Source organism: Heterodontus francisci, chromosome 20 (assembly GCF_036365525.1).
Source record: "Heterodontus francisci isolate sHetFra1 chromosome 20, sHetFra1.hap1, whole genome shotgun sequence".
NCBI classification, from domain to species: Eukaryota; Metazoa; Chordata; class Chondrichthyes; order Heterodontiformes; family Heterodontidae; genus Heterodontus; species Heterodontus francisci.
Window position 1 is genome coordinate 60185392 of NC_090390.1, and position 23810 is coordinate 60209201.

At 41.6% G+C, this 23810-nt stretch overlaps 1 protein-coding gene across 1 annotated transcript in view; it reads right to left on the reverse strand.

Annotated features, from left to right (window-relative positions):
* sec23ip (SEC23 interacting protein) overlaps positions 1–23810 on the reverse strand; it is a 155492-nt gene that overhangs the window by 47169 nt on the left and 84513 nt on the right. The window contains exons 15-17 of the mRNA XM_068052891.1: positions 21203–21305; positions 6650–6835; positions 2065–2227 (exon numbers count right to left, since the gene is read on the reverse strand). Of these exons, the coding sequence (XP_067908992.1) occupies positions 2065–2227; positions 6650–6835; positions 21203–21305 (452 nt within the window). The remainder of the gene's footprint in view (positions 1–2064; positions 2228–6649; positions 6836–21202; positions 21306–23810) is intronic.

A 23810-nucleotide genomic window follows, 5' to 3' on the forward strand; every position in this document is an offset into this window, starting at 1 on the left:
AAATGCGCTTAGAAAACCTCTCCCAGTAATACTTGAAGTGGGCAACACACTTTAATAATTCACTCAGCAAGAGGCAACTTTCAAGAAATTGTTTAAGAAATGGATATATATCTGGGACTGATTATAAGTAGGACCCTATCAAATTCTACAAATTTCATGGTCACAGCATTTTAAGCATCGTGAATTTCACAATTTCACATATTTTACAGTGTCGCAACAAATCATGAAAATGATCTATTTAAACCAAAAACAGACAAAAGGAGGTTTCTGGTTTCAAAGGCATTTACTGTATACTCAAAACTATTATAAAAAGCTGACTATAAACAGGTCACAATCTTTTCTCACTGAAGCAGCAGTTGAATGTGAGCATGGAGCAACCTGCAACTGTCTCTTTCTTCATTCCCTGTCTCAGTGCTGTGAACATCTGTTTGTGTTTAGACACAGCTCTCTCCGTGCCCAGAGTTTGTTGGAATCGTCAGACGGTGCCATGCTAGCCTTGCAAGGTGGGGATTTTGCATTCCAGAGTTCATCTCCTTGCAATGTTAAGCATCAACCTTCGGGAGGTAGCGCTCTCAGTTTATTTGCACTTGGCAAGCAACCACCATTTTGCACATTACATTGAATACCCACAGCTTTGGGTGATCAACTTTTTCCAATGGTATGTTGGCACTTGCAAACGCATCCACAAGTACCATTGTAACCAACTGACTATTTTCTGAGCTCTCTGTCGACTTCTTCGAAAGAAATCGTTGCTTGCTTTTTTGCGTGTTTGTTTTCCAGCAGTGCGATGTCAGATGCTCTCTTTCTGCTATAATAGCTTTCCGACTGTAAGTGACGCTGAACCGTTGCCTGCTGTGTGGTGTCCAATGAAACATTGTAGCTTGTACAAAACAGTATACCACCATTGGCATGCAGAATTTGGCTTCCAAATTCTTTCACAATGTGCTGCAGTAATGGTTGCGGCTAGTTTTCATTAGCTAATTCAGGTATTCTCACTTGGCTGTTAACACTTGAGACTGCTTCAACAATCAGCAAGTTCAGCCTTGTGTTAATCAGCAAAATGGGTTAAGTTCGCAAAATGACCGATTTCATGGAGGACATGAGGTTTCACGGTCCGTGACGCATCTTTCACAGCCGTGAACTTGGTAGGACACTAATTATAAGGCTACAATTAAATCAGTGGATCAAACAAGGTTACAAACTGTAAAAATAAGTCCAAACATTTCATACGTTAAATGAACTCAGATACACTAAAGAGTCTAAATCAGTCTCAGTTATTTCAAATCAATAGAATTTCAATTTTGTGTAGATATTTTATCCTTAGGTTTTTTTTAAAAAATACAGATGGTTATATAATTCATGTACTATATGTAGAAATATCACATGAGGATTAACAATTTTTATTTTACTACAGGTTGTTGAAAACCTATTTCATGTGAAAATACTTTACCTCTTGACTCTTGGAAGCTCGCCAATTCATTGAGTGGACTGTTTAACTCCTCACAAGTCTAAAGGATTTAACAAAATACTGGACTGAACTGGGAGAATATTTTCAAACAATATTATAAACCTATTTTAAAATTTAGCACTGTTTAAGTGCATTGCTAATTCGGTTGAGAATATTTCCAATGCTGATTAATTTGGTATAAAATGGAGTAAGATAATTGGTTTTAACTTGTGACTGAAGAAATTGTGTAGAGGGGGATTAATGATGTATATTGAAAATTGAGAATTTAACACGAGTAGCCTACACTTAAAAAAAAAAACCTGTAAAGTTTGGTTCAACTTTGTGTGAAGAAATTGTGGAGTACTTAGAGACATGGGGAGGCAATTTTAACCTAACCTAATGATAAACTGAGACAAGGATTGGATGCCCATTTTAGACTCTGCCAGATTTTACTTTCCATTGACTTCAAGGGTTAAAATTATTCCTAGGTCATTCTAGCATATGATACACTGCAATATTACGCAAAAATGTCAACTTGGACTTTCAGCAAGAGCTGTTAATTAATTCAGACTAAATTGCTAATATCTGCTTTTTAAAAAAACAGCTTGTGTTCTTACCAATAACATAAGTGGCTCTGAAGAGCAAACAGATATTCATTGAAGCTCTCAATCGGTTTTTCTTGTAGAACATAGTCAATACGATGTCCTCCATTCAGCATTCCAATCTTCACTGTTGTTTCCTCATCCTTGGGTGATTCTGGACTTTCCATTAACTTTTGGTCTAGGATTCAATTGACTACAGTCAGGGAGTTTCATAATACAGTACAAGAAAGTAAAACCTGGGGCTTAATTCTGATGAAGGGTGATCAACCTGAAACGTTAACTCGGGTTCTCTCTCCACAGATGCTGCCTGACTTGCTGAGGATTTCCAGCATTTTCTGTTTTTATATCAGATTTCCATCATCTGCAGTATTTTGCTTTTGCGTAATTGCATATATTGGTTTATTGTAAAAGAATTAAGTTAGTTGAGATTTCATGACATTTGTTTTTATTCATGAAATATCCATTTTCTCCAAGTAAACCTGAATATGTTCTGCCCAACAGTGATACTCCCTATCAAAACCTGCAAAATCACTGCGATCTGAATAATAATCTAAATCCACAACAAGGTGAATGACTGGACTTTGGGCCACTGCATCCATATTCAGTTGCTGAGCAATAAGAAAACACACTTTTTCTGGTTACTTTTTCTGAGCAGCACAGTGGCGCAGTGGTTAGCACCGCAGCCTCACAGCTCCAGCGACCCAGGTTCAATTCTGGGTACTGCCTGTGCAGTTCTCCCTGTGACTGCGTGGGTTTTCGCCAGGCGCTCCGGTTTCCACCCACCCCCAAAGACTTGCAGGTTGATAGGTAAATTGGCCATTATAAATTGCCCTTAGTATAGGTAGGTGGTAGGGGAATTGAGGGAAGGGGGGGGGGGGGGATGTGTTAGGAATATGGGATTAATGTAGGATTAGTATAAATGGGTGGTTGATGGTCGGCACAGACTCGGTGGGCCGAAGGGCCTGTTTCAGTGCTGTATCTCTAAATAAAAAAATAAATTGGTTTGGAGGTAGTGGTGAAAGGGGTGGGAATACAGCCCATTATCCTTTTTCCTACCTTTCTAAGAATCACAGTAGTTTTATTCTTCTGTGCTCATGAAGGTCAAGGTCTTCAGAGCAACATTTTTCTAGTTTTAACTCTACTCTGGTTGGTGAACTCAATGACCTAGGTACCTGGTGTAGTGAGAGGCTATCGCATGTGTTTAAGACCAAGCATGAATATGACAAAGATGATAAATAAGTGGTAAAAGCATGTCAAAAAACAGCAGGTAAAGTCAAACCCCACAGATTTAAAACCCATAATTGGGAAAGATAGTCAGTAATGTATTCCATCATTTGACTGTTGCAGTAGGCATGAAATCTGTCAGATTACTCAGATGTGTGAAATGGAAGATAAATTAACAATGTATGGTGTTTAGTACAGCTGTGGGCTGTGTGATGTGCTGTGGCAGCATTTCTAAGTGTCACTCCTGAAGGACTCCTCATGACCTTTCCATTTGTAAACTGTAAAAGTCAAAAGTGAGTATAAGGAGCACTCATTCCTCAACTGAGATTGTTCAGCACATACCACGAAAATATCAAAATAATCCAATGAGAATTCTAACAACTTTGACTACTTTTTCTGTTTTGCTCTTCCCTTTCTATACAGTTACCCCACATCACAATACTCTACTATTCTAACCCAAAATGACCAATTTGCATCAACTTAGCTGAAAAACTCATGCTAGATAATTCTTTTTCATCCATATTACTTTCTTCTCAACCCAATTATAAACACACAGTTGAACAACTAGATCAACAAGGTGAAAAGCATATGATCAACATTTGACTGACAGATGGTCTAGATAGATTACATTTTAACACTAATTTCAAATTAATTTCAATCCTTATTAGAGTTTGGGAAATACGGACAGACAAGAGAGATTAAGACACTCTTGGGGCTGAGATGCAAGCCAGATTTTAATAAAGCCTACATATAGCTGAAAGCCAAAAAGCTTTCTTTCCTTTTTAAGTTCAGTAAACGCTGTCACCATACATGCACTAGCTTATCATTTGCAAACAGGTCAGGTTATAACATTACAAAATTCAGTGGATTTTTAAAAAATTTGGTCACAAAACATGGGTAATGCTGGCAACAGTTGAGCTTTCTCTTTCTCAAGATGGCCATTACTGAATGCTTGTGGTGCAAATACTACCTGCTGCTTGCCAGCCCAATACTGGATTTTGTCCAAGTCCAGCTGCAGGCAAGCATGGGCTTCTTCATTATCAAAGGAGTTGTGAATGGAATCCATAAAAAAAAAATCAGTGGATAACCAAACTTGCGGTTTTATGACAGTGGGAAGGCCATTGATAAAGAAACTGAAGATGGTTGGGTCAAGACTGCTTCTCAAAAAACCCCTGCAGCAATGTCTTGGGACTAAACTGACTGTCCTCCGACAACCAGGACCATCTTCCTTTGTGTCAGGTTTTTCCTTTGACCCTATCGACTTCAGTTTTCCTAGTTTTCCTTGATGCCAGACTCAGTTGAATGCAGCCTTGATGCTGAGGGCAGCTGCCTTCATCTGACTTCAACTCTGTGTCCATGCCTGGATCAAGGCTGTGGCGAGGCTGGGAGCCAAACTGCCCTGGCAGAAGCCGAACAGAGTTTTGCAAGGAGATTATTGATGATTAGTGTAGTCACATGGGCGGCGCAGTGGTTAGCACCGCAGCCTCACAGCTCCAGCGACCCGGGTTCAATTCTGGGTACTGCCTGTGTGGAGTTTGCAAGTTCTCCCTGTGTCTGCGTGGGTTTCCTCCGGGTGCTCCGGTTTCCTCCCACAGCCAAAGACTTGCAGGTTGATAGGTAAGTTGGCCATTATAAATTGTCCCCAGTATAGGTAGGTGGTAGGGGAATATCGGAACAGGTGAGGATGTGGTAGGAATATGGGATTAGTGTAGGATTAGTATAAATGGGTGGTTAATGGTCGGCACAGACTCGGTGGGCCGAAGGGCCTGTTTCAGTGCTGTATCTCTAAATCTAAATTCACTACTGACTACTTCTATCACTTTACTTCAAATTGGGAGTAGGTGAATGCTGCAAGATAAATTACCACAACTTAAGTTGTCCATTTTCTCATTTGTCCCCATCCTAAAAAATGTCTAAATGTTCAAAGTCCCAGGAAAGGAACAGACAATTTCCCAAGCGTATCACTTCTTTTTAGTTATTCTTTAATGAAGTGAGCCTGCTTCAATTTTTCTTTCACATTCTCAGGATCCTGGGGATCTTTAGATTTCACACAACCTGGACTACTTTAGGTCATCTAACCTGTCTAAAATTATGAACATCAACCCAAAACCATGCACTAGATACATCACCAGAGAAAGAAAATGTGGAAAGGAATTTGAAGGGTGTGGTAGTGAAATGGTTATGGTACTGGACTAGCAACCTTGATGTCATGCATTCAAATTCCACTATGGCAATAGTGAAATTGATTTTCGTAAACATAGACATTTGTGGGATACTACACTAACGCCCTTCAGGAAAGGGAGCCTACAACTCCTACCGACTTACAAGTGAACCACTCACAAGACAGACCCAACTAAAAAGAAATACCAGCTTATGCTATTACAAATTTTAATTAGCCTGATACTAAATCAGCTTCAGCTTGACATTTCTTTCCATTTTCTGAAACTTGAATCTACTGAAGGTACGATATGCAAAACCGTTATCCCAATTTGTCATGCCACCTCTGCAACTGTCAAGTTGTTTAACCACGTCTAACTTCGATGCCCACATTCCGATCAAAACTACCAGCATCTCTCCACCTTCACCTCAAACACCAAGTAAAAAGAGGTCACAAATTTATTCATCACCAAGATCAGAGGCTCTCCATGCAGCTACATTTGCTGAATCATCCCATTTTGCCTTAACCCCAGGCACTAGCTACCTCCAGTCCCCCAACTGCTCTCATCCTAAACCCTTGTTTCTCTCCAGTTTCTTCCCATCTTCTCCCACTCTAAGTTCATTCAACATTGCCATTAGCATTCTACATCTGTTTTTAAAAAAAACTAGCTTTGACACATCCATTCTCACCAATTAATGCCCCATCTCTAACCTCTCTTTCTTGAACATGTTATCAACCCTCAGCTTTCATAATTCCCTGTTCCAATCCCTCCAGTTCAGTTCCACACTACCCAGAGCATGAAACAGCCCTAACCAAAGTCACGATTGGCATCCACTGTGATTCTAACAGTGATGTATTGTATTTCCTTTTCCTCCTCACAGCAAGGTTGACCATCTCCATCTTCCTGCAATGTCAGTCTTCCATCATCCTGCCATGTTAGATTACCCTTGTATGGTTACATTCCATTTATACAAAAATATCCATAGCAGCTCCAGCAGTGGCTTCTCCCTCATCCCCTCCAGAGGCCCCAAGAGTCTATCCTTTTCCTAAAACTAAAAAGTAAATCATAGTTGCAGACAATATAAGCTCATTCAGATGCACGTCACTGTGCTGACTGAGCATAGCATTAGAGGAAATCTGGAATCTTTGTGTAAATGAATACATAGCTCCATAATATTTTACATCTTAAGAGTTAAGGGAAAATGCTGCAAAGTTTACCTTCCTCAATGTGTTTTTCTTCTTCTTCTTTAATTTGGTTAGCTACCTTCTCTAGCTCAGCTTGCAGCTGGGTTGAAGAAGTGTGGGCACGTGCAAATTCATTCAGTGTCTGCCAAGCATTCTTCAGAGAGCTAATGAAGCCTTGTTTTAAATCTGAACCCATGCGGGACAGACTTTCTTTCAACTCTAGAAAAGAAAAGAAAGTAAATTATTCCCTTATCCGCATAATATTCTGACCCACAGAGTAAAACCAACTGCAATGCTCTCTTCCTTTCACCAAACAGTATCAAATGAAATTCTGGCAAACTCAACCCAGCTTTGACAAGAACAATCAAACAATAAAGTTGGACAGTAAACACAGCATCCTTTGAGGCTAGGGACTGGTGTAATCTGGTTGTCCCCTCTACTTAGAGTTTTGAAGAATGAGAGGTGAGCTCATTGAAACGTGTAAGATTCTGAGGAGGCTTAACAGGGTAGATGCTGAGAGGTTGTTTCCCCTGGCTGGAGAGTCAGAACTATGTGGTATAGTCTCTAGACATAGGGCTGATCATTAGGAGGAATTTCTTCACTCAGAGTTGTGAATCTTTGGAATTCTCTACCCAGAAGGCTGTGGATGGTCAGTCATTAAGTATATTCAAGACTCAGATAGATAGATGTTTGGATTCTAAGGGAACTAAGGGATATGGGAACTGGGTGGGAAAGTAGAATTCAGATCATAATCTTATTGAATGGTGAAGCAGGCTCAAGGGGCCGCATGGCCAACTCCTGCTCCCATTTCTCATGTTTTGTCAGTACTATAAAGGAAGACTAATTCAACTGCTACAAAGGGGCAAACCTGAAACATTAACCTTCTCTGTCATGCATCATATCTGCGGTGCATTTCTAGCACTTTGTTTTTATTTTAGAATCTAGAATCGACACGGATATGCAGGGTTGGATTTTTACCAGCCCCCCCAACGTCGGGGGTCGTGGCGGGGGGGGCCAGGAAAATAGCTCTGTGAGAGGCCCGCAGCGGGCCTTGATGCTGGGAAGGACCGGCCCCATGGCGACCTCCCCCCGCCCCCACCATTCGGCAACGGAAACTTCATTTAAATATTTAAATTAGTGTTAATTAATGAATAAGTACTTACCTCGTTGCGACGGCCATCTCGCTCAGCTATTCCGGCTGGTTGCCGGAACTCCCGCGCCTTCGGATCTCCATTCGGAGATCCGAGGCGCAGGACTGCTGTGGAGCGGGAGGAATAAAGTTTTCAGGGTGGGGGAGGGAGCGGGGAAAACTCTTGCGATTGGTGGAATGGATGGTGGGAAGGGGTTGTAGGTCCAACTGAATAAGGTTCGGGGGTGGGGGGTGCAGTTCAAGATTGGAAAATGAGCTTTTTGGTGGGGGGGGGGGGGGGGGGGGGTGAGGGCAAATAATAAAGCCTTCATTCATTGGGGGGAGTGGGACAGGGGCTTGAACAATTTATTAAATTTTGCACATTACATTATTATTGCCTGTTTCCTTAAAAATGTAAATTACATGTAAGGGCTTGAAGCTCTTTAAAAATGGCGCTGGCACCTGCACTGATGCTGTTGCCGGAAACGGAGCGCCCGCCCTCACTACATCGGGGGTGAGTGGTCTGCCCCGTCCATTTAAATGGACATCTCGCGCGTGTGCCACACCATTTTTGAAGCTCACTGCGCTGGAAAAATTCAGCCTGTGGATCCCTCATTTGAAAATACTGTCATTAAATGTCCAACTCAAAAATATTTAACTTTCTACTAGTTATCCCCATATCTGGGCAGCTTAAAGCAGAATGAAAAAGTTCTTTTTATCCCCGATTATAAAGGAAGACAATGCACCAATATATTTTTCAACCTTAATCTGCAGCAAATTTATTGACAACAGAAAGGGAAAGAAACACAGTATTGACACTGGTAGCTCTTTCTCTTCAAAAACAAAAACTTGAAAAATAGCTGTCTGGGTTAATGGTATTTTGGTAAGCTGATTAAGTGCTTGGCAATTCACTATATGCTGGAAGCTGAAAAAGGAATTGAGAATTCAGTGGACTGAAACACAATTGATATTCCCAAGTATAACATCATGATTTGGTAAAACTTATTCAAAAATGATGAGATAGGAATGTGTGAATACATTTACGAAAAAGATTGTGAGAAGTATTTTATGGCTCATTACTTCTACAAGAGTATTCTGATCTTCAGCTGAGAGACGAAAAATTTCTTTTCTGTTCTCAATCAAATGCATATAGCAGGATAATTTAAGCACAGGAACACCATTATTCACTTCACTTCCGGTTGAAGAATTCGTTTTTAAAGTGCAGATAAGAAGTACTGTATTTCTATAACCCTTTTTATCATTTGTTCTAAAATTACTATTCATGCCATTATATAGATTAAGAACGAACATATTTTGTACTAGTCAAAAAAACCAAGGCAAACACTAGAAAGTGAGATTATATGAAGAGAGACGAGATAGACAAGTGTTTTGGATAGCGACCCTTTTTCAAAGCTGCTAAGATGACAGAAAAAGCCTCAATAGGGCTGACCAAAGCAAAGAGGGCTGATAGAACAAAAGATAAAGAGCAAAGATTCAGTTATGATAAATACCATAACATAAAAGCAGTTTGTGATAAACTAAAAAAAAAGCTGTGAAAAAATATTAAAAGTATCAAGGTAAAGAGGAGATTTGTACCTCATATTAGTGTTAGTATGCAATGATGCTAATAACGAAAAGGTTAGAGTGAGAATGAGAGTGAAGTGAGAGTCACAAGGAGGTCAAGGTCATGCCTGTGAATTGTAGTTATGTTCAGCAAAGCATCGCGTAATCTGCTTTTATCTTCCCCTATATGAAGAATATCACACAACAAGTAGGAAATAGAGAACAGCAGGTTAGAACAAATACTCTCACAAATAGAGTGTGCATTTGGACCCTTGAAGAGCAATATGGAAGAAAGCAAATGTACATCTGCTGCATTGAATGAGCGCATTTTTTGGGAGAAAACAGCCAATCGTAGATTGAACAGAGGTGTCAGAGATAATGTTCCTCTAGAAAGCAGAAATGAGGGGGGAAAATGGGGAAAGATGATGGGATGTATGCTGGGATTACCCTGTAGATAGTAGAAATAACTGATAATTACTTTTTGAGGCTTGTATCTGATGAAATAAATCTGAAAAAACATTTGCAGGTTTATTGTACTTTTAGAAATAGGCCATTTTCTGTAAAAGACACAGGCCAGAATTTTACACCACACCACCCCCCGACCCCCGCTGGGAGCAGGCTGGGGTGGGGATGCCTAAAATCAAGCAGGAAGTGGGGGGGGGGGGGGGGGGGGGCGTTCCCGTCGCCTACCTGCCCCCGCTGCTATTTCACCAGCAGCATTGAGGTCCTTAAGTGGCAGCGGACAGGCACTTCAGCACCTGAGGCGGCTGCCCAGTAATACCTGGTGGCCTCCTTGTGGACTGGGATGTGACCCTCCTGATCTGGCACCTTGTGCTCCATGGAGGGCCCCTCCAGCAGAATGGGCCACTCCCCCTAAAACATACCCCTGCCCTACATTTCAACCCCCACCCTCCCTCGCTGGGGCCCATCCATCTGTCCTCCTCCCAACCCCAGTCACCTTTTCCGGGGCCTCTTCCATAGTTACTCCTCTCACTGGGTCCAGTCCCAGCAGTGGCCACTGCTCCCACTGGCGCTGCTGGGACTGAAGAGCTGCTGGCCCTCTGATTGGCCGGCAGGACTTCCTGCTTCAGAGGGATGGAAGCTGCGACCAAGGCTAATTAAGGGCCTGGGCCACATAAATTTGCAGCGTGGCTTCCAGGCCTGATGGAGGCAGGCTTGCCCCCAACATTTTTTGCCGGTGGGCGGGGCCACCGCCGCAAGGTAAAATTCCAGCCACAGAAACTGGACACTTTTAAAGGGGAACACATGACTGCAATGCCTAGAGGTAGTCAGCTTCATTCTCTCTCTCTCTGTTTTTATTATTTTAATTCCCAGACCATTTAGAGACACCCTCAATAGCTGAGCAATTAACATCTCCAGTACCAATTCTCTCAGCAGCAGCAGAGTGCACAGATAAGGGGCAGAGAGATAATAATAGATTGGAGCAGTCAAGCAGCCAGAATTTGAATTTCCACTTGTCAGTGGTAAATGTGAACTATACTCCCATTATTTACTGTATTATTGTGCATCAAAAACTGTGGCCATGCCGAGCAAAAGGTCCCCAAATATGCTAGCATAGTTACTGCAGAGTTGGAAAGAATGCATCCTTCAGTTTCAACACATTGGTCACATTTGCTAGATCAGTCAGAAAAATAACCATACAGGTTGCAAAGCTTAAAAAGATTCCCTCCATCACAGAAAATCTTTCAGCTTTGCAGTAATGTTTAGAGCCGGCATCGATTTAAGAAAAGCTTATTGGATTTTTCTTTTTGAGTAAAAGTCAGAGCTACGGCAAGTAATGGAGATGCATTTGCCATTTATCATTTTGAAAGGTATTTGTTAAATTCTCTCATAAAAAATGCTTGCGAGGGTAAGGATGAAGCATGGGAGGGGTACAAGGGGATATAAGGGAGTTGGATTATTCATTAAAAAGGAGAAAGTGGTTACGGAAAAAGATTCAGATTGGAAAGCCAGGTATCAGTTTTCACGTTCATTAATAGTTTGCAAGGACAGAGGAGTCAAGGGTGAGATTTTTGAGGAGAGAGTGATGACCGTGGTTTTGAAAGGAAGGCAGACAGTACTTCAAGAGGGGGAATCATTTACACAATATTAGCTAGGATGAAGTGCAGGAAAGGGGTCATGGAAGCAGGAGGTGGGTCTCATGAATAATTTGAGCTTGGAGAAGATATGAGGAAGATGATAGGTGGAGAAATTTTAAAGAATGATATGGGTTCCGGCTAGGTTGAGGCAGGAACGGTCATAGGAATAGAGGGGAAGCAGCCAAGGCAGGTTTAACAGATGGCTTCCATCTTAGTAGTGATGAAGTTATGAACTACTGGCAATTGTTAGAGGCAAGGTTGAAGGAGTCAGGGAAAGACATTTAAGGAAACAGCTGGTAATACAGAAAGCGCAAGGCTATCTTTGCTGTCCAGAATGATCCCAGAGTAGTATAAAATTTTGGCAGAACAGGGTAAGGTAAAATTGCCTTTGATGTCGCCCCACCAGGTCTGATGGGAGGTTAAGGCAGCTGTGTGCCAGATACTTAATGGTACTGTTCTAAAGTGTATACGGGAATAGAGGGACCTGGGGATTCATGTGCACAGATCTTTGAAGGTGGCAGGACATATTGAGGGAATAGCTTGCATAAATAGAGGTATTGAGTACAAAAGCAGGGAAGTTACGCTGAACCTTTTTAAAGCTCTGGTTTCGCCACAACTAGAGTACTGTGTTCAGTTCTGGTCACCACATTTTAGGAAGGATGTGAGGGTGCTTGAGAAGGTGCCAGGAAGATTTACCAGAATGGTCCCAGGGATGAGGGATATTAGCTACAAGGTGAGGTTGGAGAAGCTGGGGCTGTTCTCCTCAGAGCAAAAGAGATTAAGGGGAGATTTGATAGAGGTGTACAAGAATATGACAGGTTTAAATAAGGTAGACAAAGAAAAGCTGTTCCCGTTAACTGATGGTACAAGAACTAGGGGACACAGATTTAAGGTTTTGGGCAAGAGATGCAAGGGGATGCGAGGAGCAGCTTCTTTTTTTTTTAAACACGGTGCGTGGTAATGACCTAGAACTTGTTGCCTACAAGGGTGGTGGAAGCGGAGATGATAAATGATTTCAAAAGGAAACTGGATGGGCATATGAGGAAAATAAACCTGCAGGGCTAGGGGGATAGAACGGCAGAATGGGACTGATTGGATTGCTCTACAGAGAGTAGGCATGGACTCGATGGGCTGAACGGCCTCCTTATGTACCATAATGACTTTATACGTTCAGACCAGTACTGCTTGGATGCTGAAAAGATGGGGCCATACAAGAAAGAACGGTGGGATGGGAGGCAAGAGCATCAAAGACAGAGGTGATGGAGTGTTTGAGAAAACAGACAGATGCAGAAACACCATGATGAATGCCGAGCCAAAGACAAGGACATTGTGAGTTTGAAATTGCAGTTGCAAGTGTCTTCGGGGAACTTATTTTCCCGGGGCAGTCACAGAAGAAAGCATGTTCAGAATCCTACAAATGATAATCTCCATCTAAATCAATTTTAAAAATATCTAAACTATTTAAAAACTCAAGTTAAAATTTCAGATTATGCATTTAGTAGTCAGCACTTTAATAAATGGAAAATTCATGCAAGTAATATTAAACTTTGACTTATAGTGTCAATCACTGAACTGCCATATATCTTGGCATTCTTAGAAAGCCAAAGGTAATGGAACACACTCTGACTGTCTTGCAATCTTTGATGATAGAAATAATTTTGCAGTGTGCAACATATTAACACATTTTCAATCACGAGTCTCAAATTTGCATTTGTGAAATTATCATAACTGAAATCACAGAGGGCTTAGGAGAAAGATACTGATGAGGATAATGAAAGTAAACACCACTCATTTACTTACTATATTCATAATTTAAGATTAGTATCGAATATTTTTCATAGAAATATTTACACTGATTCTCTGCTATGCTAATGTTTAAAGAGCTGTTTACTAAAAAATAAATTTAACATTTGTACAGCTTTAGGAAACACTCACATTTATATAGCACCTTTCATCATAACCTCAGGACATCCCAAAGTGCTTTACAGCCATTAAAGTACTTTTGAAATTTAGTCATTGCTGCAATATAGGAAACAGCAGCCACATTTGCACACATACAAGCTCTCACAAAAGTAATGTGATAATGACTTTTTTTTTTAAAAAGTGGTGTTGGTTGAGCGACGAACATTAGACAGGACAGTATTAGGTGAGACAGCAAAACTCAAAAACTAAAAAGGTCAGCCGCTTAAGAGTGGTCTGCCCCACAGCAATGCTCGTGCAATTCTCACGATAAAACCTTGGTGGAACTATGGCCCCACCCCATTAACACAACTTTTGTAGTCTTAATGAGACTCTTGTTCACCAGTCGCACAAGCTTCAAACCATTCAAAGGCAGCATAACTAGGTAATATCAGATGGGTGTTCTGGGTGCAGACTAGGTTTACCCTGATTTTTTTTTTTAAAATGCTCCAAGGTCATTGTGCATTACAGTGGAAAAATGTACCCTATAATGAAAAAAAGGCACTTGGTCTAGAATACATAATGTACAATTTAAGATTAATGGGTATTCTGTAGAATTGCCTTTGGGAGTAAAAGGAAAAACTGTGGAAACTTTCCTCATAAGTCCATGATAGAACAAAGTATAGATGGTCAGTTAAATAGATTTGATGGGCAGAATTGTTTTCTCTCTACTTTTTTTGCTGGCTCTATGTTTTCATCAAGTAGGATTTAAATAATAAATTAGTTTAATAGTTTACAACATTTGACATGCTGTAAGTGCAGAAACTCTTATTTTTTTGTTAAAGAGGAATACGTGCAAACAAAACAATTAACCTATTCAAAATGGACCTGTACAAATAGGAAATGGGCTTTCCCTTAACGTAAACATAAGATATCACTTTCAATAAAAATAGAGGCTGGGGCTGGAGACCAATTTTGCCTTTAAAACCTGAAAATGGAGGAAAATCAATATCATGAGCTTGATCATCATTCTTCGAGGCGATAGTAATTAGAAAAAGTTATTTTTCACAAGAATAACCTTTCATTCAGAAGTAATAAATACTGGATGAATCAAACATAGATTCAAAAAGTATTTTGTCTACACCTGGAGAGTGGAAGAGTATAGCTGAAATACATTGAGCTCGTGTTCTTAAGGCTGTTTCTTGGTTGCTTCCTCAGGTGAACTTGAACAATGTAGAATGGCATTTCCTATAGGTAGGACTGATGGAAACGGACCTCCTTAGGGCAGTCAGAGTGGACGTTAATTCAAACCGAGGTCTGAATTTGGATCTTTCAATTGGGAGGGCAATCCCTCAGCCCTGCAACTAGCAAGTCACTCTAAAGAGACAGGTATATTATTGGGTTGCCAGCCCACAAATAGAAAGTGAATATCAGAGAATGGCAGAAGTTGGTCTGGAATTTATGCAATTCTAGAGCTGTGTTTCAATGAAGTGAAATCCAATTAGTGCTTCGCTTTTTTCCCCCAACTCTTTGATTTTTGGTGAATATTTTGAACTGATTACCTCAAGATATAGGTTAGTGCTAGGTATCCTTCCAAAAAAGACTGGTGCAGAAACAAATCAGCTACACATAAATCAAATAGGCACAAAAGACTCAAAGGAACATTGGGACAGAAATAAAAAACGAATTTAAGCTCGGTGGCAGGGAGGCAATAGGATTTCAGATGACAGGTCTTGGTGTAGATTGTCGTCACATATAGGTGTGGATTCAAATTAAAGTCACATAAGAACCGAAGACCAGGAATAAGCAGACACTGGGGAATGTCAAGTGAGGCAAATCTGTACGATTATGCATTTTGGGGGGGAATAACAATGAGGCGCAATATGAACTAAATAGTAAAATTTTAAAAGGTCAAGAACAGAGACACTTGGGGATTCACAAACACAAATCTTTTAAAGCAACAAGGCAAGTTGATAAAACTGTTAAGGCATATGGGATTATTGGTTTTATAAATAGAGGCAGAAAGTACTAGGCAAAGAAGTTATGCTAAACCTTTATAAATCACTGGTTAGGTCTTAGCTGGAGCAGTGTGCCCAATTCTGGGCACCACACCTTAGGAAGGATGGCAAGGGGTTTGAGAGAGTACAGAGGAGATCTACTAGTAGGATACCAGAGTTGAAGGACTTCTGTTATGTGGTGAGACTAGAGGGACTGAGATTGCTTTCCTTAGAGCCAAAAATGTTAAGTGGAGATTTAACAGAGGTGTTGAAAATTACGAGGAGATTTGTTAGAGTAAATAGGATAAACTTTCCACTGGCAGTAGGCTTGGTAACCAGAGGAGACAGATATAAGATAATTGGCAAAATAACCAGAGGGGAGAGGAGACAACTTTTTTATGTGGCAAATTGTTAGGATTTAAAATGCACTGCCTAAAAGGATAGTGTCATGCAGGCACCTGCCAAGAATGGGGCACAGATATTTTGCCACATGGAGATTAAATTTTAAAATTGTTGCTGAGAAGAAAAAGGCCTATTGCTTGTAAGACATTTTCATAGCAACAGACAGTGCTTGGAAAGGACAAAGGCGCCACTCCCTGCTCCAAATTAATCCACCATGGACTTTTGATTACCAAACGTTGAAGGTGGAGAGGCTAGCATTCCAGGTTAACTGCTAAGATGGCCGAATACACAAACAGACGAGGGCAGACCAGTTTAGTCACATGACTGGCTGTAGGAGTTTTTTTGAATTTGAACTTAGAAATCTCATTGCTCCTGGACTGGAAAAGACCTCTCTCCTGTCTGCTCCCATCTCTTCCTCACAGAACTGAAGATCCATTGAAGACACATGAACCCCAAGAGAGAAAAGTCTCCTACTGAGAACAAGGTTTAAGAATAATACTGGGCCCCAACGAAAAGCAAGATGGCCTATAAAACAACTACGGTAAGCTCCAAGCACAGTAACAAGAAACTCTTTTGATAGTGCCTCAAACCTCTCTACTTTATTTTTTTCTTCTGCTCTTTTCTGTCTCTATTTGCACGTGTGCATCGTGTATGCATGCTAGCGTGGGGCGTGTATCCGTAGGCGTTAACCAAATTAGAGTTTAAGTTATAATAAATTTCAGTTTTCTTCTTGAAACCTAAAGCAGCCTGTTTGTGCTCATTTCTTTGCCTTATAATTGGAAAGCAGTGAACAAGAATTCACCAAGGGGGAGCTCAAAACAGTGAGTTTAAAAAAATTAAATCCTGTTACGGTAAGACCAAGTGAAGGCCAAAAGGGACCCATAGACACCTTTCCCACCTGGTCGTAACAATGGTGATAGCAGATTCAATAGTAATTTAAGAGATAATCTCAGATGGGTTTAGTTCAGCAGAAACTTATTCAATATTGTTTTAAAATATTTGCTATCTCTCATTGCAATAGGTGTAGGTGAGTTTAATTTTAAAAAAATTCTACTGCATCAACGCAGTGTCAAGGGTTAACTCCATTTGATTTTATTTGCCTAATCTCCAATAAACAGCTGAAATGTTGCTGAAAGCGACAAAGCAAGCTGCTGATGTGACAAGGCAATAACTAAATCTGTATAGGTCAATATTACAATTGTTATTTAGCCAACAGGAACAGCAGTGTTGTTTAATTTTACCTCATAACTATTACATTTATGTTTTTAACCAAATCCCTTTTAGTTGTGAAAAATACATTTCTGATTGCAGTTTCTTTGCACATGACATTTTGTCTATGAAGTATGATTAATCTTAGACATAGTTAGTTCAAATTATAAGTGACAACATAACATTCACTTCGTTGCATTATATCAGGATATTTACCTCCAATTTCCTATATTTCCTCTTCTTCCTCCTTCAATTTTATTGGGGAGTGGGATACCGTCAAACCCAATACTGTCTTCATGTGACATTCATAAACATCCACTTTAAGCACAGGTAGATAGTGATCGACACTGGGAACTCTAACCGATTTTTGTCACCCTCCCATAGTGGGCATTGCTGAGACTAACACTAGACTTAAGCCACGTGATCACCTAAACCATGAAAGTCCTGAATTTGAACCTGGCACGCTTCTATCACACCAGGAGTTCTCCACCGAAACCCAATATTTACTTTGCTATTAGACTTTTTGGACTGTATTCATATCATATAAAAGGCCAGGCAACTGACCTATTATTGGACTCTGCAAATGCACCAATGTGCAAAACAGTTGCCTGGGAAATCAAATTTTTATTTCCTCCTGTTCCTCCCTCCCCCCATCACCGCATGAAAAAGCAGTACTCCTTCACTAAAGAATGCTCCCAATGGACATTAGGTCTATGCACAGAGATTCGGGTTACAAAGCAGCATTTTATGGCAACAAAGATACTCTACTTGATGGTAACATTGTACCATGGTACAAGGACTAGGGGACACAGATTGAAGGTTTTGGGCAAGAGATAAAGGGGGAATGTGAGGAAGAACTTTTTTTTATTTAAATGCAGTGAGTGATGACCTGGAACTCGCTATCAAGAGGGTAGAGCAAGTGGAGACAATCAATGATTTCAAAAGGAAATTCGATGGGTATTTGAAGGAAATAAACTTGCAGGCTATGGGGATTGAGCAGGGGAGTGGGTTTGACTGGACTTGATCAGCTGAATGGCCTCCTTCTATGTTGTAAATGACTCTGAATGATCATGTAACGAAGTATTGTTGAATACTTGAACCACTGTGGCATCAACTAAAAGCTCTTCTGTACCAATACTTTTTTTTAAAAACCATATTCTGTCACTTTCTGTATCTTTGCCTTCCTTCCTTTATCTCTCTCACTTATTTATCTCATTGGTCAATGTCAGCATCACTGAATCAGATTCTCATTGTTTCTATCTCACTCTTTTTCTAAGTCTCTCTCCTCCCTTCTGTAAGTCTCCAATGTCTGTGTCCTTGAATACATTCCCTTACTAATATATGAAAATTAAGGATCAAATCAGGAGGCACCACGGAGCTGGACCAGGAAGGGAGAACAAACAGTTGGAGATTAGGCAACAACAGGCTGAGTCGTTCCTGTTCTGTGAGGGCAGGATTTGGGGATTGGGTATGGCAGTGCTGGGGCCTGGGAAGTGAGAATCTGGTCTTGGCTTGGCAAGACTCAGCAGTACCTGATGTGTTAGATGGGGCATGATGATAGTTCCGTGACAGGGCACGAGGCTTGAGAAATATGGGTATACTACTTGGGGGACTCGTGGGGGGGGGGAGACGACGACTACACAACACTCACGGGAAAAGCCTGGAATCTAGGTGAACCTAAGAGTTTGTTAGATGGGAGAAAGCTTGGGGAATGGAGGGAGGATGTAGACCATGGTGCAAGGATCAAAGTTGGGGTGGGGGGGTTGCTGGGAAGGTATATGGAACCAATGAGGGTGGCAGCACTGAAGGCAACATTGGGTTATGGAAGTGCTGAGCCTGAAGGACTGTCGGACAAAAATGTTCATAAACTCCTAAACTTTGTCATTTGAGGGGAGGATGAAAGTGATGGGAAGAGGAGAGACATTAATGAGGTGGAATCTGGGAATATTTTTGCCCTTTAGGATGGTCCTGGAGTGGCACTTCATGTGGAAATGCAGGGTTTTAAAAAAAATTTCTTTCATGGGATTTGAGTGTTGCTTTGCCCCTCCCTAAATCACCCTTGAGAAGGTGATGGTGAGCTGTACTCTTGAACCACTGCACTCCATCTGGTGCGGGTACATCCACAGTGCTGTTAGGGAGAGAGTTCCAGGAATTTGACCCAGCGACAGTGAAGTAATGGCAATATATTTCTAAGTCAGGACGGCATGTGGCTTGGAGGGAAACTTGCAGGTGGTGCTCCCATGCGTCTGCTGCCCTTGTCCTTCTAGGTGAAAGAGGTCATGGGTTTGGAAGGTACTGTCGAAGGAGGCGGTGAGTCGCTGCAGTGCATCTTATATATGGTACACAGTGCTGCCACTGCATGTCAGCAGTGGAGGGAGTGAATGTTTAAGGTGGTGGATGGGGTACCAATCAAGCGGGCTGCTTTGTCCTGGATGGTGTCGCACTTCTTGAGTGTTGTTGGAGCTGCACTCATCCTGGCAAGTGGGGAGTATTCCATCACGGTCCTTGTGGATGGTGGACAGGCTTTGGGGAGTCAGGTGAGTTACTCGCCACAGACTTCCCAGCCTCTGACCTGCTCTTGTAGCCACAGCATTTACGTGGCTGCTCCAGTTCAGTTTCTTGTCAATGGTAACAGCCAGGATGTTGATAATGGGGAATTCAGCGATGGTAGTGGTGTTGAATGTAAAGGGAAGATGTTTAGATTCTCTCTTATTGGAGATAGTCATTGCCTGGCAAGTGTGACTTTTCTAGTGTACGTGTACATAAAAATAGTCTTAAAAAAGGCTTGCATTTATATAGCACTTTTAACGACCACTGGACATTTGAAAGTGCTTTACAGCCAACAAAATACTTTTGCATTATAGAGACTGTTGTAATGTAGGAAACATGGCAGACAATTTGTGCCCCAGCAAACTCCTACAAAAAAGCAATGTGATAATGACCAGATGATCTATTTTTGTGATATTGATGGAGATGAATATTGGCCAGGACACTGGGGAAAACTCCCCTGCTCTTCTTTGAAATAGTGCCATGAGATCTTCTACACCCACCTGAGCAGGCAGATAGGACCTCAGGATTAATGTCTCATCTGAAAGACGGCACGTCCGATAGTGCAGAATTCCCTCAGTACTGCAGACTGAAGGAACATTGCAGTTTTGCTCCAAATTTAAATCAAGACAATTACTGTAGTTTAGAAAGTTGATTGGCGAGACACGATATTTTTCCTCATATTCAGGGAAATCATGGTGGATATGGCACATACACATTTCAAACAGAAGGAACCCATGTCAGGAAAATGCCAGGTATTATTCTGCAATCAATTATGAAAGCTAAAGCCGATGGTTGCTATAAACATAACCACAAATTAGTTTGGTTAATATATGTAAAACATGCAAGCATTCACACATGTAAAATTCACTTTCAAGAGGTATTTTTAAAAATTCTTTCAGGGGATGTGGGCATCGCTGGCAAGGCCAGCATTTATTGCTCATCCCTAATTACCACGAGAAAGTGGTGGTGAGCCACTGCAGTCCATGTGGTGTTAGTAAGAGAGTTACAGGATTTGACCCAGCAACAGTGAAGGAATGGCAATATAGTTCTAAGTCAGGATCGTATGGGGCTTGGAGGGGAACTTGTAGGTGATGTTCCCATGCATCTGCTGCCCTCGTCCTTCTAGGTGGTAGAGGTCATAGGTTTGGAAGATGCCGTCAAAGGAACCTTGGTGAGTTGCTGCAGTGCATATTGTATATGGCACACACTGCTGCCACTGTGCGTCGGTGGTGGAGGGAGTGAATAATGAAGGTGGTGGATCAGGTGCCAATCAAGTTTTGTCCTGGATGGTGTCAAGCTTCTTGGAGCTGCACTCATCAATGCAAGTGGAAAGTATTCCATCACACGCCTGACTTGTGCCTTGTAGATGGTGGACAGACTTTGGGGAGTCAGGAGGTGAGTTATTGCTGTAGAATTCCCAGCCTCTGACCTGCTCTTGTAGCCATTTATACTTATCTGGCTGGTCCAGTTCAGTTTCTGGTTAATGGTAACCCCAGGATGTTACTAGTGGGGAACTCAGCGATGGTAATGTCATTGAACATCAAAGGGAGATGGTTGGATTCTCTCTTGTTGGAGATGGTCATTGCCTGGCACTTGTGTGGTGAGAATGTAAATTGCATGTTATAATCTGATTTCCATTACACATCTCAAATTTTATGCTTAAATATATGTAGTTAATTTAAGTACTGGATTAAATTTGCTTGATCTGGTACAATAAATGCAAAATGAACTGGCATACCAAGATGCAGTCTCTTTCTGCCTTTGTGATGTGGAACAAGAACTGGTTTTATACCCAAATCTGGGAGAATCATGGGCTCCATCCTATATGCCACAGGATCCAACTGCAAAAAAAAAACACGAAGATTTACTTTAAAGTAGCAGTTAAACCAATTTAAAAACTACAAAAATACACCTCTCCACAGCCCGAATTCGAAAGAAATACAATTTAAATGGATTCAATGTAATTTCCCAGCTGCACTTGTGAAAGAAAATGAACAGTGGCTTTGTTGAAGGCAGTGGAAAAAACAAACCCGAACTAAAAAAACTCTAGTCAGTGATCCATTCACCAGAATGTCAGAGCTGAAACTGAAAAACAAATCTGAAACTGAACTGAACGAATTTACAGTTATAACATACCCCAATCAGCAGTTATGCATTGTGTATAGCACACCAGATAGTTTTGATTGCAAAAAAAACACTAATTTTTAAAATTCTGATGTCAGAATAGGCACTGGACTGAAGGCATAGATTTAACTATTAAGCTGAAGCAGTTAGCATCCAAATTGTAATTTGCTATTGTACAGAACATGTGATCTTAATAAAACTAGCCCATAAAATTTACAGTTTAAAAGCAAAATTATTCTGAAGAAATTGGATTGCTGAACCCCATTATGAAAACTCAAAATATGCCATACTTCTGAGCAGAGGGATCTCTGGAAGGACATAAAAATATTGTGTACCAAGATGTAGGTGAATTATCCAGAGGAGCACAAAAAAAAGACCTACATTTATATAAAAGCAAAATACTGCGGATGCTGGAAATCTGAAACAAAAACAAGAAATGCTGGATTCACTCAGCAGGTCTGGCAGCATCTGTGGAAAGAGAAGCAGAGTTAACGTTTCGGGTCAGTGACCCTTCTTCGGAACTGACAAATATTAGAAAAGTCACAGATTATAAACAAGTGAGGTGGGGGTTGGGCAAGAGATAACAAAGGAGAAGGTGCAGATTGGACCAGGCCACATAGCTGACCAAAAGGTCACGGAGCAAAGGCAAACAATATGTTAATGGTGTGTTGAAAGACAAAGCATTAGTACAGATTAGGTGTGAATATACTGAATATTGAACATCAGCAAGTGCAAACCTGAAGAAAAACAACCTGAAAAAAACAGTGGGTAAGCAAACTGAACAAACTAAGATGAAATGAAATAAATGCAAAAAAAGATTGTAAAAAATGTAAAAAGGAATGCAAAAAAAAAAGAAGAAAAAATAACTAAAAATGACTAAAAATGAAAGTAAAGTGGGGGGCTGTCATGCTCTGAAATTATTGAACTCAATGTTCAGTCCGGCAGGCTGTAGTGTGCCTAATCGGTAGATGAGATGCTGTTCCTCGAGCTTGCGTTGATGTTCACTGGAACACTGCAGCAATCCCAGGACAGAGATGTGAGCATGAGAGCAGGGGGGAGTGTTGAAATGGCAAGCAACCGGAAGCTCAGGGTCCTGCTTGCGGACTGAGCGGAGATGTTCCGCAAAGCGGTCACCCAGTCTGCGCTTGGTCTCCCCAATGTAGAGGAGACCACACTGTGAGCAGCGAATACAGTATACTACATTGAAAGAAGTACAAGTAAATCGCTGCTTCACCTGAAAGGAGTGTTTGGGGCCTGGGATAGTGAGGAGAGAGGAGGTAAATGGGCAGGTATTAAACCTCCTGCGATTGCAAGGGAAGGTGCCCTGGGACGGGGACGAGGTGGTGGGGGTAATGGAGGAGTGGACCAGGGTGTCGCGGAGGGAACGATCCCTTCGGAATGCTGACAGGGGAAGGGAGGGGAAGATGCGACTGGTAGTGGCATCACGCTGGAGGTGGCGAAAATGGCGGAGGATGATCCTTTGGATACGGAGGCTGGTGGGATGAAAAGTGAGGACAAGGGGAACCCTGTCACGGTTCTGGGAGGGAGGGGAAGGGGTGAGGGTAGAGGTGCGGGGAATGGGTCGGACACGGTTGAGGGCCCTGTCAACCACAGTGCGGGGAAATCCTCGGTTGAGGAAAAAGGAGGTGATATCAGAAGCACCGTCATGGAAGGTAGCATCATCAGAGCAGATGCGTCGGAGACGGAGAAACTGGGAGAATGGAATGGAGTCCTTACAGGAGGTAGGGTGTGAAGAAGTGTAGTCAAGGTAGCTGTGGGAGTCAGTGGGCTTATAATGGATATTGGTAGACAACCTATCCCCAGAGATGGAGACAGAGAAGTCGAGGAAGGGAAGGGAAGTGTCAGAGATGGACCATGTAAAGGTGAGAGAAGGGTGGAAATTGGAAGCAAAGTTGATAAAGTTTTCTAGTTCGGGGCGGGAGCAGGAAACGGCATCGATACAGTCATCAATGTACCGGAAAAAGAGTTGGGGGAGGGGGCCTGAGTAGGACTGGAACAAAGAATGCTCGACATATCCCACAAAAAGACAGGCATAACTAGGACCCATGCGGGTACCCATAGCGACACCTTTTACTTGAAGGAAATGCATGGAGTTGAAGGAGAAGTTGTTCAATGTGAGAACAAGTTCAGCCAGGCGGAGGAGGGTGTTGGTGGATGGGGACTGGTTGGGCCTCTGTTCCAGGAAGAAGCGGAGAGCCCTC